Source organism: Trachinotus anak, unplaced genomic scaffold (assembly GCF_046630095.1).
Source record: "Trachinotus anak isolate AG129_WGS33_773 ecotype Australia unplaced genomic scaffold, CSIRO_AGI_Tana_v1 ptg000032l, whole genome shotgun sequence".
Taxonomy (NCBI): domain Eukaryota; kingdom Metazoa; phylum Chordata; class Actinopteri; order Carangiformes; family Carangidae; genus Trachinotus; species Trachinotus anak.
This window is the reverse complement of record NW_027273883.1, coordinates 13,992,359-14,010,696: the sequence shown is the minus strand read 5'-3', so window position 1 is coordinate 14,010,696 and position 18,338 is coordinate 13,992,359. Positions and strand designations below refer to the sequence as shown.

The 18,338-nt window shown below is 39.7% G+C and overlaps 2 protein-coding genes across 2 annotated transcripts; both read right to left on the bottom strand.

The window, feature by feature from the left end:
* Positions 1-3,147: 3,147 nt before the first annotated feature.
* slc45a4b (solute carrier family 45 member 4b) lies at positions 3,148-11,420 on the bottom strand. The gene is made up of 12 exons (XM_071468171.1): positions 11,024-11,420; positions 7,371-7,559; positions 7,099-7,278; positions 6,158-6,834; positions 5,811-5,957; positions 5,443-5,691; positions 5,156-5,275; positions 4,751-4,850; positions 4,535-4,615; positions 4,309-4,439; positions 3,848-3,916; positions 3,148-3,595 (listed from the first exon to the last, which is right to left on the bottom strand). Exons 1-12 carry the CDS (start codon positions 11,274-11,276, stop codon positions 3,296-3,298), a joined length of 2,496 nt encoding a protein of 831 aa, XP_071324272.1. The 5' UTR covers positions 11,277-11,420; the 3' UTR covers positions 3,148-3,295.
* A 3,147-nt stretch (positions 11,421-14,567) lies between these two features.
* Positions 14,568-17,552, bottom strand: gpr20 (G protein-coupled receptor 20). The gene is made up of 7 exons (XM_071469084.1): positions 17,527-17,552; positions 16,705-16,990; positions 16,316-16,582; positions 15,961-16,205; positions 15,733-15,817; positions 15,520-15,645; positions 14,568-15,346 (listed from the first exon to the last, which is right to left on the bottom strand). Exons 1-7 carry the CDS (start codon positions 17,550-17,552, stop codon positions 15,197-15,199), a joined length of 1,185 nt encoding a protein of 394 aa, XP_071325185.1. The 3' UTR covers positions 14,568-15,196.
* Between the last annotated feature and the right edge of the window lie 786 nt (positions 17,553-18,338).

Below are 18,338 nucleotides of genomic sequence, written 5' to 3'. Positions count from 1 at the left end.
TTTTACTTATTTGCATTTAGTTTTATGAGTAGTTGAATTATTATCACAGATTTTTAAAAAAAAATCATATTATAGTATATATTTTGTGAGATTAATTGACTGTGAGTTTGCAGATAGTTATTATTTTTATGTTGTTACAGAATGATTCATGAGATCAGCTGCACAATCCGTTGAAACAAGCTTGTAACAGGCTTGTATCAGGCCACATATTTAGCTATTACTTGTAACTTATTAACTGCAAATACAACTATTCACACCCCTGGCTGTTATAAAATCACTTATTCATTTCTGGTGGTTTGCTGCTTCAGGTTTTGTTTTAAAATAATTACAAAATCCCAAATATCTGTGAAAGAACAGAAAGAAAAGCAAGAAAGAAAAGTAATGCCCGCAGGGAGAAGCGTGAGGGATTGATAGTAAAAACACAGAAAAAAAAACTGAGGGTGTATTCTTTGTCTTTTTCAAATAATTGGTACAAAAATACCGTTTTTCATTTTACAAAAGTCTGTACAGCAGCAAGAAGAACCAAAAATCACACCCGTGATGGACTTTCAAAATAAAACACAGACTATCACCCAAAAAGTCTTAACATTTGTATAAAATCAAAACAATTTCAGTGACCCAAATTATTTTTCTTATTCAGCATGAAAACCAGAGTTTTTCCCACAGACAGACAGAGCTTCTTGGTGAGATGGAAACATCCCCAAACATTTAGACCAGCTGAAGTTTAATGAATCATGAACCAAACTAAAGCAATTGATTATTATAAGAGAAATGGAAGGTGTAGAGAGAACTTTGTTTCCTTGGCAAAAAGCTGGAAAAATTCCTGTTCTTTTTTAATTTACAATGACTTGTTATAATGCAAGTGGAAAACATTTTCTAGATTAGTATCTCATATCAGTTGAAAAACATAATGTTAGCAAAAATGAATTCTTACCACAAACAAAACTATATACCCTTATCTCTTGTCAAAAGGTGTTTTTAAAAAACCGCCCCAGGACAATTCCCTAAGAACACAAGCACACCTTGCATGTCAGACACACTCGCAGAGTTTCTGTATTATTTACAAGAAGAAATTAAATTATTATTATTTTTATTATTATTGTTAATAATTATTTTCTATTAATTGTCTCTGCCCTTCCCCTTTGATATCTTATGCAAAAATCCACAATATGAGGATGCTCCCTTTGTAGGGTTAGGGTTGTACAAATCTTGAGATCCACAATCCTTAATGACAGCAAACACAGCATAAAAGACACTTTCCTGTCATGACTGGCAAAGCAGTTGGCAGGATACAAGGTCCAAACAAATACTGTCAGCATTGCCCAAATACTGATAAACAGAGTAAAGAAGTCTCTAAAAGGTGTAATTATAATAACATCTACTTCAACTATTTGGTCATAACACCCCAGCTGAGACAAAGACAAGTTTGCATAGATCAGTCAATGGTCTTGCATAGAAGTGGTCCTCTCTACCAGTTGAGATGCAGCATTATAGGTCTCTCAGACCATGTGACATTAAAACTCCAAAATTAAATGAATAATGCTCTCATCAGTGAGCTTAATGCTGCTTTGGGCATTTACACTAACTCTCATATTCAGCAGAGATACGGTTCTATTGAAGATGAGTCTTCAGAGAATAGAGACTAGACTAAGACTGTACATAAGCCTATAGCTTTTTACACTAGGTCTGTGACACTGAATTATGTGTTAGTGTCGTAGAGACTATGACACGTGGTAGTATCGGAGCTATTTATCTTCTTATTTATCCTTTCAGTACAGCAAGGCAGAGGTTTACAGCTGTAAAATGACCAGAAAGGCACAGTAACCTAATTTGTAAAGCAAGGTTTCCAATACAAAGCCTTAGAAAGTCCAATCCCTTTTACAATGATAGAGTATTTCTATCCAATTATTTTTAAAGACTGTATATGACAAATGTTCCATGATGAACATAAGCTCATCATTAACTCATCATTAACTATTTTCCTATTTCAACTGTATTTGGAATGTACCTTTCCAATAAACCAATAAAATTGATTCAATAGAAAGTGAAACAAATGGCACCCTGCAATACAATCACACTGAAACCCCAAATATGAGAGGCCATGATAAACTACCACTTACAGTGTATGTTCACAGTAATGGCAGTGAAAAATCTGTCATCTATCGACTACAGTGCCAAAAAATTTGCCTCAGTTGCGGGCTTAGTCTCTTAACTACAGTATGATAGTATGTTGCACGTGCATCATGGCATGAAAAAAGAATATGGCATTCCGTTTTTTGGTGTTTCTGTATAGGTGATCATAAAAGAGCCCTTTGAACTGCACACTAGCTTGCTATGTTAACCGGTTCCAACATCATAAATGTGTATTAAAAAATGTATGAAATTAAACAAACTGTTCTGTGTATGTATACAACAAATGTAGCAGGTTTAACATGTAGTTTGGAAACTTTGTAGCATAAAATAACAATGTTGCCTCAAAGTATCTCCAGAACAGATTGGAACTAATATTTACATCTGTATTCAGTCTACAAGTAACGCAGAGGTTCACAAAGTAACATTTTACCAGCATCAAGATTGTCCAATAAGCAATTATAGAGCAGCTTCCGTAAAGTAAAATGTCACACATTCTGGAGCATCAGTGTGACAGTGCTGTCCAGAAGTGAGACAGAAAGTGCTCTGTGTGCTTCCCATTTATGTTTTTGCAATACAGGCTTATGTTTGCTTCAGTAGTTTGCACTAAGTTGGACTCAACAGTCTGTCTAAATCACTGTCATGTGGCTCTCTTTGTTTTAATGGCTTACTTCTATCAATCTAAAGATTTATTGGTATTTAATACAGGGTTTCTACAGGTTTATACAAGTTCAATTTGAGACTTTTTAAGACCATTACAAATGCAAACTGAGACCAATTTGACCTCCACACTGGCAGTCCCAGTCCAATCAATTTTTGAGATCTGTCAAAATCACATTTAAGACATTTTAAGGCCTTAAGGTAGACTTCTTAAGGACCTGCAGAAACCCCATATTAGGGATGAGGTAGCAACAGGACAAGCAAAGCAGCCCAAAACTGAGCAAGTTTTTTCTTGTCAGTCCTTTACAAGAAGACATCTAGCCAAATCCATCCTACCCAGGCTTCTGTAAATGGGGTGTCAACTTTCTGCCATATTTCCCCTCTTTTGTTATCTTCCCTCATTCAGAAAAGCACAGATCTTCAAATAGGTAAACCAGATGCATTTGGTATAATCCTCACAGTAGTACATGAGGATAAACCTTAACCATTATTTCAGTGTTCATGGTTATGCAACAGAGTCATTCTCTGTCATCTCTAAACTGTCTTTGTCTGTGACATTCAGCAGAGCCAGTCTCTGGTCACTGGTCCTTTCTCCATTCTGGTCTGAATCTCCAGACGCATCCACCAAGTCCTGGTCCTGCTCTGAGCTGCTGGGTTCCAAATCAGGATAAATGACGAGGAAACAGGCAGTAAGGAAGCCAAGGAAGGAGCCTCCAGATGCCACTACAGGAATGACACGCACGCTGCCAACTGCGTCGACCACAGCTCCCAGGGCCGATGCAACCAAAATCTGGCTGATATAAACCTGGAAATGGAGAAAAGGGCTGTGACACAAACTGTCATGGCATTCACCAATTCTCATTATGTCCATGTTGTTATAGCCCACAGCCTAAATCATGCTGTCAGTGGATTTGTTCAAAGAAGACCAAGAACCACCCCATGTTTGGGTGTTGCTGGTTCAAATTACTAAATGTAACCTGGATATTACTGCTGCATCAGTTCAAATTTAGAGCAAACAGGAAACTTTAATTTGGGTCTAGAGAGTGTGAATGCTCACCTGGCAGGATAAGATGGCACAGTCAATACCAAAACCTCTCCGAGTGTTTGCTGGACTGTGGTGAATGTACTGAGGAAAGGAAAACAAGAGGAGAGATTGTAATTTCAGCTGCAAACATTCTCTCTCTAGATGATCAGTATATAGGTTTTTAGATGAAATGTTTTTGGCTTTCACTTAGCTAGGAGTATATGCTTTTGATGTTAAATAAGATGACCCTCCCCTAAATGATTTGGGGCTGAGTCTCAAGGCATTAGTTTTTTTTTGTGAAAACAAAAAAGGCTAGTAATGTGTAACAGCTACATCATGAATGTCCCAGCAGACAAAACAGAGCAATCACAACAATATCACATCAACTTCAACTGCTGTAATTTGCTTAAAATTGGCTGAACTCAGCTACTTAAAAGTTTCACACATTTATTTGTGTGTCATCATTTGTGTGTAGTTTTTGTGAGAGTACATACTTCTTTGATTTCATGGTACTGCCCGAGTAATGCATAGGGACAGTAGGAGATACTCAAGGAGATTATGCCCATGCTACTGATCATCACCATGGCAACATAAACATTAGGGAAGATCGCCATGACTGCGGTTCCTAAGACAAGGAGGCATAAAAGCTTTAGTACGAAATACTGCTGTTGCTGCTACACTCTACTGCAGACAGCTGTTTATTCTTATGCATTAACTGACCTACTGAGAATCCTAGAGTTCCCATGATGTAGATGACCTTAATGCTCAGATCAAAATTATCCAGGTACTTCTGAAGGATGGCTGTGTGGAGAGAAATAACATGTTTGGAAAGAGGGTCATAAAAGGTAAAGGAAGTTTAATTGTTCACTCGCCAGTTGTCTTGTATGTAGTTAGTTGAATCCAGATCTAAAAATGGAAGCAGTGTTTGTGTTTTACCAGAGCAGACTGCAGCAGTAGCAGCGTAGACCACCAGTCCCCAGCAGCCCATCTGTACTCCCCTGTGATAATTTTGTAGCTCTGTGGAATTGGCTGGTGCCTGAAAAAAGTGGAATAATAAGCAATGTTATTGTAGCAATGTTAACTTGACAAAAAGACTGGATAACTGACATAACAGTGTTTATATTGCACAAATGACTACTTTGTACTGTGCTGTGTTTATGTTCTGTATTCCTTTACTGCACGGTATAAAAATACCAAATGATGTCAGTTAGTACCAACAATGAGGGCATAAGGGTACGTGTGTGTGTTTGTGTGTGTGTGTTTGTGTGTGTGTATGTGTATGTGTATGTGTATGTGTATGTGTATGTGTGAGTGTGTGTGTGTGTGTGTGAGAGTGTGTACCGTGGGGTTCCCCTCAAAAATGACTTGCCCCATGAAGTCAGTGTAAAACACAGCTTCAGCTATAATGGAGAACCACGTTAGGAGGTGACATATGCACAGTCTCCACAGTTGCCTCGGCATCTGCAGAGGACAAAAAAACAGGGATCAAAATGAGCAGGTAAAAATAGAGGAGTTCCACAAAAAAGTTTGGTTTGTTAATCTGCAACAGCAGACACCTAACTTACTAAATGTGATGCAGTGCAACGGTAACAGGAGAAAAAATAACATGAGTTTCCAATTTACTTCACCTTCAACATGGACAACCACAGCAGTCGAACAGTTGTACCCTTGTCTGGTCCTCCCTCACTGCTTGAGCCCTCAGATGACAGACTGCTAGCTGAAAGCTGCAGCTCTCGCCTGTCTGCACGCTGCTGGAGGTCACTCAGATCATTCAGACTGCGAGAGGTGGTGATTCGCCGAGGGCTCGAAGGTCCTGCCCGTCGCAGTCGATAGCGCTGTGATCCTACTCGTCCATAATAAGAGAAAGTAAAAGAAGGCTGGTGGGAAAAAAAGAAGGGCGTCAGCTCTTTCACATTGCAAAATTGAACTGTGGTGTCAAGCAAATATCTATGATGATTACATAAAGTAATTCAAAAAATGATAAATGCAAATGTACTTGTCTGTAGAAGGTGTGTCGGTATGGCTGTGATGAAACAGAGGGGTTGGAGGGCCGGCTCCCAAGCTTAGTGGAAGTATGGCTTTTCATTGCACTGGAGTGATCAGAAGAGGACAAGCAGGCATTGATACCATTGGCAGCCTTGACCTGTTGGGATTGGAGAGATGCCCAGAGACCACATGAAATCACATATCTGAAAGACTGTACAGAGTTCCATATATTGCCTATTGAAAAACAGGAAAAATAATCACATATCAAATAAGTTGTTGATATTGACACTTGGCATTTGTTTTTGCGCTGGCAATAATTTGTTTCACAGTCTCTGCAACTTCAGCAGCTGATTTCACCTGTCTCATGTGTGAGTCCTCTGAGCCAGAACTGATGTGAGGGGGAGAATGAGAAGAGTTTGTTGGATCCTTATGCTTGTGCAAAACTGGATTTTTAGGCTCTAAGACCATCACATCAGTAAGGGCAGGTGGTCCACCAAGTGGAGATGAAGACCCAATACATTGGTCTGATGGCTTGAAAGCATCTTCTAGCTCTCCCTGTGTCTCTGGTAGAAAGTGATGCACTTCTGGCAAGAAAAGTTGTGCATCTGGGTTGAGGTCCGAATCCAACTCGATGGTAGCGTCTGGCATGGCTAAGACTGAATCACTCTTACTCCGCACTCGCTCAACAGCAAGGAAATCCATCTCCCCTTCATCAGAATCTGATTCGTCATCCTCTCGGGATGGGGCTTGAGCAGAGGGATCTTCCTCTGCAATCACATCAAGTAAAGGTGGCATGTGGCCTACGGGCCTGAGAGACAACTGGCTGGTAGACTCCCCACTTCCTGTAACTTTAAGCTGGTTGAATCGAGTGAAAGGTCGCTCAGGGATACTGAACATGTGCAGTGTGACAGAGATAATGAAGATGATGCCCGCAAACAGGAAAAGGACTTGTTCCTGGGATTTAAATGCTTGGCCCAGAGCTGTGCCAGTCCAGTCTAGACCACCTAACATGTAGCCCACTGCTCCACCAAGCCCTAAAGCAACAGGGATGGACAGAGACAGAGAGATAATTATTGTGTCAAAAAACAAGGACGAATACAGTAACAGACAGATCCCTGAGAATATATTGTCTACATGTTCAAAAAATTTTTAAAGCTCACATTATTAAATAAGTTGTTAGTTTTGAGGATGTACATGTGTGCACTCCTTAGATGTTTTTCTGAACAGCTTATTTCTATACAGGTCCACGTGGACGGTCTGTGCAAGTCTGTGTGAGTATTCATACATGCATGTCTTACCAGCAGAGAAGGCATGAATATTCAAGGCCATATCTTGCTCCTCAGTGTCAGCAACATCCAGTAGGTAAGCTCTGATTGGTCCCTCAGAAGCATCAGCACAGAAGTCCAACACTACCACACCTAGTACAGTAAGGACGATTCCAATTGGCTGGCTGCCTGGGCTATCACCAATGGAAAGGCCTGAAAGAACACCACAACATATGCACAGATGGTTTTAAACATAACTATTTTAATTTCATAAGTTGAGATCTTCTTTGAAACTGTCTACACACCTATTAATGATCCATTTAAAAACAGTGCCACTCCCAGCAGCACACCCACACACAGAGCCAGGATGAATGGTCTTCTCCGTCCCCATCGCAGAGTACACCGGTCACTGGCTGAGCCAATCACAGGGGTGAAGAGGAGACCAAGGATGGGACTGAGGAACCAGGTTAAACTGTAATATTGCTCAGGAAGACCTGGAAACAATCAAGAACAGAGCTGTCAGCTGTATTCAGATTAAGAAAGTAGAATCAGACTAAAGCCAAGAATAGACTTAAAATATACTTTTTTTCTCAAGCAGGGGATCGACCCATTCTGTGTTTCATAATATTATAGACATAATTCTTGCTAGTATTGCCCAAGCTAAAGCATAAAACATTCTTTGCTGCATCTAATATAGTCTGCCTTTTGTGTTAATTTTGTTGAAATCAGTAAACCTTTTCATTTATTTTAATTTGTTTTACTTAGTGTTTTTATCATGAACCTAATGTCCTTTGTATTGAATTACTGCCATCTTGGTACAGATCACATCAACCTATTCATTCATTTGTCTTGCAGGAAGTTTTTTTTTTTGTCTGCACAAAAGGTGAAAGTTTTCCTGTGTTCCTTTGTTTATAAAAGCGTAGCACATGACAGCACTTGCATACCACTGCATAACTGAAGAACCACTAGTGCTCTTAAACAGCTTCCTCTACACTGGCTTTGAGGGTGGCAGGAACATTTCAGATAATGAGGTGGCCTGTTACAACACAGACAGAAATATGCACCAACCAGCCAGGAAAGTGGTGAAATCACCTCCAGTTAGCCCTGTTATAAGGCAGGCACAGGCTTTATCATGCTGTGAAATGAAATGAGGAAACACTCATCCTTATAGCCAGTTTAACACCAATGTGGTTTGATAGTTTATATTGTTCCACTATGTAAAATGTATGCGTAAGTACGTACAAAAAAAAAAAAAAAAAAAAAAACAGTCTGTGCTACATGAAAATCTCCTGATTTTCCACCCCATATAAAGACATATTTAGTTTCAATGTAAAAATCTGGTGCATTTGAATCCAGGCAGCTGGCTGGGTGAGCATACTGATTCTCACGGGAACAACTTGTTACCCATGCTGCCTTGCTCTGCTCCTGCCTTCCCTCTCCCTTAAGTCAACAAAACAGCAGATGACTGTATTGCAGTAGGAAAAATATCTTGCCTTGTCTCTCTTTCCCAACGCTACACACTCTTTTTTTTTGTCAACAGGCCTACAGGAAGACTGAAAGGTACTCTGAGGAGTTTTTGACCTCAAGCAGCACAATGAGGCAGTTTTCTATGAGTGGGTCTCCATTATGTTGGTTTCATGCATATGGACAATGACAGACATGCACAAGCACGTGCACATGCACGTGGGTGACATGATAACACAGTTCTGACATTGAAAGAAGACTACTAGATTGTAAACACGCATGCAAATAATGCAGGTTTGGCTATGCAAATATTAAAAGAAGAAGCAATAAATTCAACAATTTTATTAGACCTATAGGTTTCACACAATGTGTTTCGGTGAGTAACGCAGTATGTGAACATAACTCTTTTATTATTTTAAAGAATATTCCACAGGGCACCTTTAAGCAAAACTATGACACACTCATTAGTTAGGTTTGTGTTGCAAGAAGCTGAACATACATCCTGCTTGAGTTTAGTGTTGCTATGTTACAGCACTTTGCAGCGGCTGACAATGCAGTCACACTTAAGATCACTGTTCAGACTGGAGAATCAAAACAGGACACCACTGTTCCATTTCCACTGTTTGTGTCAAAATGATCAATGCAAACCCTTCTTTGGCGTTTACTGTGTATGACTTAAGCTAAACTGTTGGTTATTCAAGCAGACATTACAAAATCAAGAATTACTTCATGGGTTTCCTGGGTATTGCTAGGAAGATGAGGAGTAGTATAATTGCATCATTGGTGATGCATCATGCAATGAAAATCTGCACTAAATAAAACATAAACACAAACCTCTGGTCCTATGTAGCTTTGAGACAGTCATAATAGGTTCCATTTCAACTGATCCATGTTTATGTCTAACAATGTATGGATGTACTGCCCTAAAAGTGCTAATAACAGTCCACCTGATACATCGACTGTGCTCAAAGACAATCCAAGAGAGACTGTATTAATAAATGTATTGTCATGCTTGAAGTGTTCTAGGAAATTCAGCAAACTGTAGATTAATATAGATTTTACAGTGTTGACAATGAAAAGCAAAGTCAACCCTGTAAAGACACAGAGCTAATGTTTTAACTTAAACTTGTTAAACTTGTAGTACTTCATCCAAGCTTAACACGTTAATGTTTCTGAAGGTGGTGTTGTCACACACTCTTGCATCACTGAATGGACACAGTGAGGTAACAGAGATGCAGAGTACAGAGTCTACTACTCTTTTGCCTGACATGTCTCGTTGGTCTACCTGTGTGCACCTCTCCCTCTTTAAAGGGCACCTCCTGGAAAAGATATATTCCAAACACCAAGTGTGGCAGGTTATGTTACCCCAAGTACACTACTTAAGACCAAACATCCTATGCCAAAATAGTCAATTGTCGCCTATCACCCACATTATATGGCAATTAATTTACAACGGTCTTTTCTCTCCGAGGGTCTGGCCTTGGACTCTAGGCACTCAAAAACAACACAACAACTCATTTTACATACATACATACCATAAAGAATAAATTAAACTGCAATTTTAACTGACTGTATACATTCACCATATAGATTACTTTTTTATAGTACCAAGGAAAACTGGACAAAAACACCCTGAACGCGATATGGTTGAAAGTTTTTAAAACATTTTCTTTCTTACAAAATTGTGAAAAGGGGGGAAAACAGTGAGACGGAAATGTGCTGTGTTAGACATTCTTGTAATACCTAGCTAGGGGAAAAATGCCTTTGTTCCATTTCTGCTATGGTGGCAAACCTTACATCTAACTGCATAGCTCCTGTTGGCTGCTGCTGGGCACACAGGTTACATGACACAGTGGTGCAGCCAGGATGATCAATGATGGTCAAATTCATTGCTGTTGCTGTTACCCAACAACTGTTGCAGCTGGAAATTAGATAGATGGGCATCTCTTTTTGGATAGCTGTGACAGGATTCATCACAAATCAAACCCAAACATTTTTATATCAAGAAAATGCACCAAGAACAAGATGCTCATCTGGACAAACTGTTAGTGTTGTTCTTCCAGTTTCCTGACACTAACCAGAGGAACACTGCCACAAATACGCTGCATAACTAAGGTACCTGACAGGGTAACGAAACGTGCTACACATTACAGTTACTGTAAACACTATCTTTGAAACATCATATGGCTATAATGATAGAACTATTACCATATCACTTACACTTTTACTTAAGTGGGAAGGGTCTAATAATAATAACACATGTTGTTGTCACTCACCCATCTGTCATGTACAAGTTCTTTTAATACAGGTTTTGTTAATGTCTGTGTCCCATACTTATCACAGTTGAAAAAGTAAGCGAGAGTAACACTTGAAAAGTGGAAGTTCCAGTGCTGAATATTGCTGAATTTAGATACCTATAATATTGGTAAAACCTTTGCTTGACCGAGAGAAGAGAAAGGGTGTGTTTGTCTTTGTGCGTCTTGCATCTCCTTACCTATCTGTAGCAACACTGGTGTCACCAGGGCTGTTTCCATGGCGTAGCAGAACTCACGTCCAAACATCACTGCCCCATGCATTACCCAGCGATGCAGAGGGATCCGTACACCTCTGCCCTCCTCTTCCATCTCCTTCTCACTCTCACTCTCCTCTACTTCTTCCTTAAGTTTTCTCCTCTCCAGAAGGCCAGAAGCCTCCCTCTCCTCTGCTTCTTCTCCCTTTTCAGCATTGTTTGACTTCAGAGGAACCATTTATTTTTCTTGATGGTTGCTATGTATCAATGTATACCACTTATTGCTATTTTCCTTTATATGTAAGCACACTGTACCATGTTATAATATACTAATAGAACATCTAATGGCCATCATTTTTATCTTGATCACTTACTGTTTAAGAGGGGCCAAAGATTTCCAGAAAGAATAATCAGCGAGCATCTCTGCTGGTCAGCACATTCTGGGTTTAAAAGCAAATAACTGAAAATAATTGAGGAAGAGGCAAAGATCATTGTTATAATTAGATTAATCGGTCCAAAAAAATGATGAGGTAAAAATATGTTCCATACATCTTATCCTTTGGCCATCATTTGACCAGTGTGCATGACTCAGTATCTTAACGGGAGAGCAGTAGTATTCCTCACTGCGGCTTGCACAAATTCAAAATTCAGGAAGAGCAGTGATCTGCACAGCTCCAGAGGTATGCAGAGGGGAGGAGCAAGAAGGATCAGGAGAGGTGGGAGGAGAGGGTTGGGTTGCGATATATGTATTATGGGTTCCAGTAGCTGTGTTTGTGGTAAGTAGGATAGGTCTGCAACTGCATTACCTGTTGTTAGTCAGTTTGTGTTCTAAGTTGCATGCATGCAGTATTTTGGATTGTGTAAGATTAGAGTGCAGGTCAGCAGAAGTCTGTGCACGTGCATCTAAGTGTTCTTCTGGACAAGTCAGGGTCAAAACATGTGGAAACTCACAGAGTCACACAGCAACCTGCAGAAAAACAGACACCAGTTAGACGATAGGCTAAAGCTATAAAACAGGGGGTACAATTCATTGATTTTAATATGCCAAGTCTTCAGGTATTTTCTGAAGTGGTGTCCATACTTTACAGCTAATGATAAGATAAGTCAAAAAAAGTGCATTTTTTAATATTTATTTTTTTCTAAATATGGGGTCAGGGGCCAAATACTAAAAGGTTCCCATGTGTAAAAATATTTCAGTGCAGTTGGGTCCCATGAAGGGAAACAAAAAATCCCTTGGCTTTAGAAAAATGCTGTCCTGCATTGATGAAGTACATTCACAACAAGTTTACACAGTATAAAACACATCCTGTTATACATAACTAACATTTTATTGAGAGTATAAACTCATCATATGACAGAATAAAGGAAAGAAGGATCAAGCAGTTTTGCCACACCTTTATACCTCAAATTACTATTAAGCTTTTCATTTGTGCATTTCTTGACTGTGTTTAACTCAGTGACATCACCCAAAACCATAAACCTTGACCTATATAACTGGCAGACTATAAAGACATCAAGAGGCATGAACAAAGCCACATTAAGAAATCAACCCTTATTGCAACACTATAGCTGTTGCATAATTGTTAACAGTAAAACAGGTAGATCTCATCTCCTAAACTGCCGCTGGAATGAATACATACCATGTAACAAATGAAAGCCTCATTTCTTTCTCATCTTTATTCTGTCACGTTATGTCTGTCTTTTCTGAGGTAAACAAAGGACTGGTATCCCAAATAAAGGCCCGGTCACGAATGGGTTAATGTTTAAACAAAATGAACTGAGCCTTAAAACCACACATGTGAGACAGTCCTGAACATTTCCTTGTCGTTATGTTTTCACGGAGTGACAGAGTAACCTGTTCCTGTGGACAGTAACAACTATATAGGAGTTTTTAACCTCCTCGAAGTCGAGTTGAAAATTAGTGTTTCTCACAGGAATGTCGTTAGGTGTGTGTCTGAGGGGGCTCACTGAACCAGTTGAGACATGTTTAGCTCAGAGACAACTCTTTCTAACGGTGACTTACCTGAACTACATGACAACCTGTTCTATAGTCTATACAGTTAATAACCACACAGTATCAGCCAGTTTTAGCATGTGAGGATGGTGCACACGGTGATAGATAGATTTATACGTGTTTTTTCGTTCGGCTGAAAAAACCTGACTCTTGACATATTAACTTCTCACTGAGATTTGACTTGCAGGCGCTAACGTTCCTTCAGCGAGCTAGGTTGGCTAATAAATTTGGCAGCTAACATTAACAAGTTGCGACACAGGGAACCACCCAAAATGGATAAAGAAAGATGTAACATACCTGAGATTTTTCTCTCTTTAAGGTGAAGTACAGCCACTTCCGTGTTTTGAATATTTGTGATAACGCTGAGGCAAAACTCCCTATTTGAATTAGCAATCTGGCTAACCTTTGCCAGCTAACTGAGTGACCATCTGGTTTACTACACTCATCAGTCTCGTTGGTTTCCACAGTAACAAAGCGGGGCGTGGTCAAAAGAGAAACGCCAGTGACGTGAGCAAGCTACTCCCCCACGGAGGATGAGGAATTACCATGGACTGTATATCAAAAGGGAATTACAGAAAAATAGTTTACTTATGGTATAGGTATTACTCATTAATAATACCGATAACAATGAAATAAAACTAATACAAGTAATAATAATGTACAAACAGTAAATCAATCATTTGAAGGGAGGTAAAATATTTCAAATTTGCTATGATGAAACATTTAACTTGGGTGTTTTGTGTGTGGTTTGTGCTTTGTTTGTTTTATAAACATCATTCCTCTGACGTGAAATCTAAAGACTAATGAGACTTATTTTACATTTGAAGAACCAGACAGAGCAACTCTTACAATTTTACCTTCTTAATTCACCAGAACCTGATCCCATCAACATCAGACAAGGAAAATAACCAGATCAAATTCCACCCTACTTTTTCAAATCTACATTTAATGTGACTTTTTTTCTGAAAGGAGAGGTTCTGCTGATTGTTGACTAGGCCAAAATTACAAAGTGTTCATTTAACAGCATATAATATCGGACTTTACTTTCATGAAACAATGTGATTACAGCCCAACAACCCATTGCAAACATTCACAATCAATCACAATGTAGGTCCTCCCAGTCAAACAAGCAGTTTCCATCTAACTGATAAAATTGTCTCTGGTCTCGTCCTGTAATGGTCTTTAAATGAGAGTGCAATGTTGCCCTCTGCTGCACAAAAGTGGTCATCATTCCCAAATACTTTTTTGTGGTCAACATGAAACCCAAGCAAAAATATCATATCACTATCCTCCAGTAAGAGAAATACACGAGTGTGGTCTGATTTACATTATGTTACAATTGTACATTTTTTAATTTCCGCACTTAACTAGCTATTACTTTAAGAAGCTGTTTACCAATATATGTCCTCCCAGGCAGGTATTAGGGTGGCCATCAAATTCTTCTTTTGTTAATGCTAGCACCTCTGTCTCGGCCATTTCTATTTTTTTTTTTTTTTTTTTTTTGCATAACAGAGGTTACATTACTCCTTTTGCAATACCAATTTCACTTGCTTTTAACCAAAGGATTTATTTGGAGATTACATACGGTATGAAAAAAACCTTTAAGTAGTGCTGCAGATGTTTAGACTATCTCTGTTATGTTACCAAAATGGAAACTACATCTATCAGCTGCACTGCAGATATGATTTTTTTAGTTCTTAAAAATGAATTGACTTAGTGTATTTGATTGTGCAAGTACACTTGAAAACATGTAATATTGGAATGCGGAAGCTGTATTGAATTTGGGAGTGTCAGCTGAAAAGTAATGAGAGTGTTTTATTGGCAGGATGACAATGTAAGGGTGCGGACTAAATTTGTCTCTTGTCAGTCATGTAATTCATTCAAGTAGTTAGTAAAAGTTTTTAGGCTGCTGAACTAGCTTTGTTGCGGTATCCTACTTTGTACGAGTAGGTTTTTGCTCATTATTAAATTATTGTGGATGGCAGTAGCCGCCGATGCTGAGCTCTCAGCACTGTGCCATTACACACTGATGCTGTAATCAGTGGTCAGTATACTGCAGAGTCCAGACATATCAGCCACACCTCCCCAGACAACTGTGGCATCTCTGTAACGTTCAGTTCTCCTCACCCCATGTGAAAGGGGATTTACACTGTATGCATCTTGGTCATCATGATCACATTATTAGTGATGGCGTTTGGCGTTGCTCCTGAGGCCTTGGAGCTGTGTTGCATGCTGATGATGTCTCCGCTGGTCTGCTCGGGCTCTGCACGACGGAAAAGATGTCTCATAGTGGCCTGGGAGAGAAAAAGGCAGAAATCATTCAGTGAATCGATAAGTGAATAATAGTGATGGACGGCTGCAGGCAAGGATGGATGGATAAATGGACAGGTGGTAGAGAGGAAGGATGTTGGTATGAATGGAATGAAGAAAGATGAGAAAGGAAGTAAAGAAGACACTCAAGTCTTACCTGGAAATTATTTGTAACAAAGCAGTAGACGACAGGATCCATACAGCTATTCAAACTGCTGAGAGTGACGGTTAAGTGGTAGACAATCACATGATGAGGCATCTCAGGGTAGAAGTACACTACCACCTACAACACAAAAAAACAACACACTCATTGCATCACCACAGCCATTACAAAATATTTGTTAATATGTCATGCCTGTCACTCCCTCACCTGTCTAACGTGGAAGGGTGTAAAGCACACAGTGAAGATGATCAGCACTGTGGTCAGCAGCTGGACAGCCCTCCTTCTCCTCTCCCTAAGAAAACACAGTAAAAACCATCACTGCTGACATCCCATCAGCTGTATTCAGCACCTAAAACAAGCAAACAAGGCACAAATATCTGAAATGCCATGGTAGTCTGCATTCTGTATTTTCTGCGAGTGTAACAGTGTTTATACCTGCTCTGCTGCATCAGACGGCGGTCAGCAAGGGCCCACATAATCCTCAAAGTGAAGACCACAATGATGATGAGGGGTAGAAAAAACTCAGTGATGGTAAGAAAGAGGAGCTTTGAAAGGCAGCAGCCGGTATGCTGGAAAGCAGAGGAGAGGAAGGAGTAGGTGACCACAATGGCAAACAGCCACACGGAGACACACACACATTTGGCCACACTGGAGTTCCTCCACCGACGGGAAGCTTCAACCTGCAAGGACATAAGAGAATAAGTTTTACATCCCTTCCGTGTTTCAGAACAGAATAAGCAGGTATCCAGTATGTTGTAAAGGGACAGTTACCAAACTACAGAAAACACACCTGCACAATGGCAAGGTAACGGTCAACACATATGCAGGTCAGAAACAAGATGCTGCAGTACATGTTGACAAAGTAGCTGAAGATGTGCAGGTAGGAGCAGGTGAGACATGCTCCTCCACTGTAGTACAGCAGGATGCGAGTCGGCAGAGAGAGATTCACCAGGAGGTCTGTCACTGCCAGGTTGATGGTGTAGATCACTGAGGTGGTCTTCTGCTTGGTGCGGAAACAGAAAACGTAAAGTGCAACCGTGTTGAGCACCATGCCCACCTGGAAAAACGAGAGAGGCGTGAAGTAACGGAGAGGAAAATTAGAGTTTGCATAGTCAACATGGATGGGGAAAGAGCACGAGTATCTACAACATCAAAAACAACTCTGTAAAATGTTCCTACCAGAAATATGAGAGAGTTAATGACCATCAGCGCGATCCAGAGGCCGTAGAAGTCACTGTAGAGCCCTTCATCTAAATGAGCCAGCCTTTGAAGATATGCTTCCATGCCACTCCTGTTAGTGGGACTAGCTATTACAGGCAGGATGGGGAATGAAGTATTGATAAAAACCCAGGACTCAGTACTGTTGAAGTTCATCATAATAGTGATGATGATGATAATGATGAGGATGATGCAAGTACGTGAAGACGGAGAGAGCAATGATGATGATTCGGAGCTGGCGCAGAAACTGTCAGACAAAATGACACAGTGTTGTGATGAAGTAAATATTTATGTTAGATTTTAGTCTGGTGCAAGCTGCAAAATGTATTTTACCGAAGGATTCTATTTTCCTGTATAATCTATTCATTTTCTATACCCATGTATCGCTTTTTAGGAGTTGGAGGCTCTCCCAGCCAGCACTAGGGTGACTAGGAAACACCCTGAACACATCTGTAACATCACCACACATGTTCACACTTATAGCAACTGTATGGAAACAAAAGAGTAACATACAGAGCAGGGCAAAGGTTCAACCTCTTCTGAGGTTATTGAGATGATTTTGATGACTTTAGCCAGATCGGTGCAGCTAAATCCTTTTTACTTCATCTTACTTAATCTCCACTTTAAAAAATGTTATTTGTATAATGAGTCAGTCTTACTCTTGTTTATCCGGTTAGTGAGGCTGATTCCTAAATATTCCCTTCCACCCCACTTTCACACACAAAGACATTCACAAACATCCACTCCCCTGCCCTGACGTCCACTCTCCCCCCTGTCTCTGACCTTGCTGTGGTTGTTGCTGTTGGCATGGCCACACTGACAAAGCCACTTTTTTTCCAATATTTGATTTATTTAGACTCTTTGCTTATAATATAATTATTTATCTATGCCTACAGTGTCTGTGTGAATCACTCCTTATCTCAGAGATAGCCTGTATGTGTTTATTTATCTCTAACAAAGTTGGTGAATTCTTCTCGTAATTGGGATAAACACAGTGGAACTGGGTAAACTGGATAAATTGTGTGAGGACAGCCTTATTTTCAGGATGTTTACAATTTTAAGTTGTGTGTAATTTCATATAATAAATCAGAGGAGTCCTTATGCAGATATGTTGTTAGGAATTAACTGGTAAATACTTAAAGGTGAGCAGAATGGGATTTTACTGTGGGTGCAGCATTTTATAAACCTCATAACACCTTTATTGGCTACAAATCAAATCAGATGATCTTATTAACATGCAGCTGGCTCCATCAAGTTTTCCATGATATTCAACAACCAGAAGACATTTCTCTGTAAATGCCTTTCCCAGCTTTGAATTATAGTAACAAAAAGTGAAACATCCACTGATTATTCTAAAATAACTGCTGAGTGGATAAAGGTGAAACAGATGCTGCAGTATGTACAATCACTTTACAACTGCAGGTGACACAAATACAGACTACTATGTCATCTTCAGGGTATTTTTCACATGTTGCAGTTTCACAGTTTGATGATTTTGTCTCACAGCGCACAATCAAAACCCTTTCCTTCCACGTTGTTTTCAGCTCAGATAAATATGCAAATATTCATTTGATTCTACCAGGTGTGAATATCAG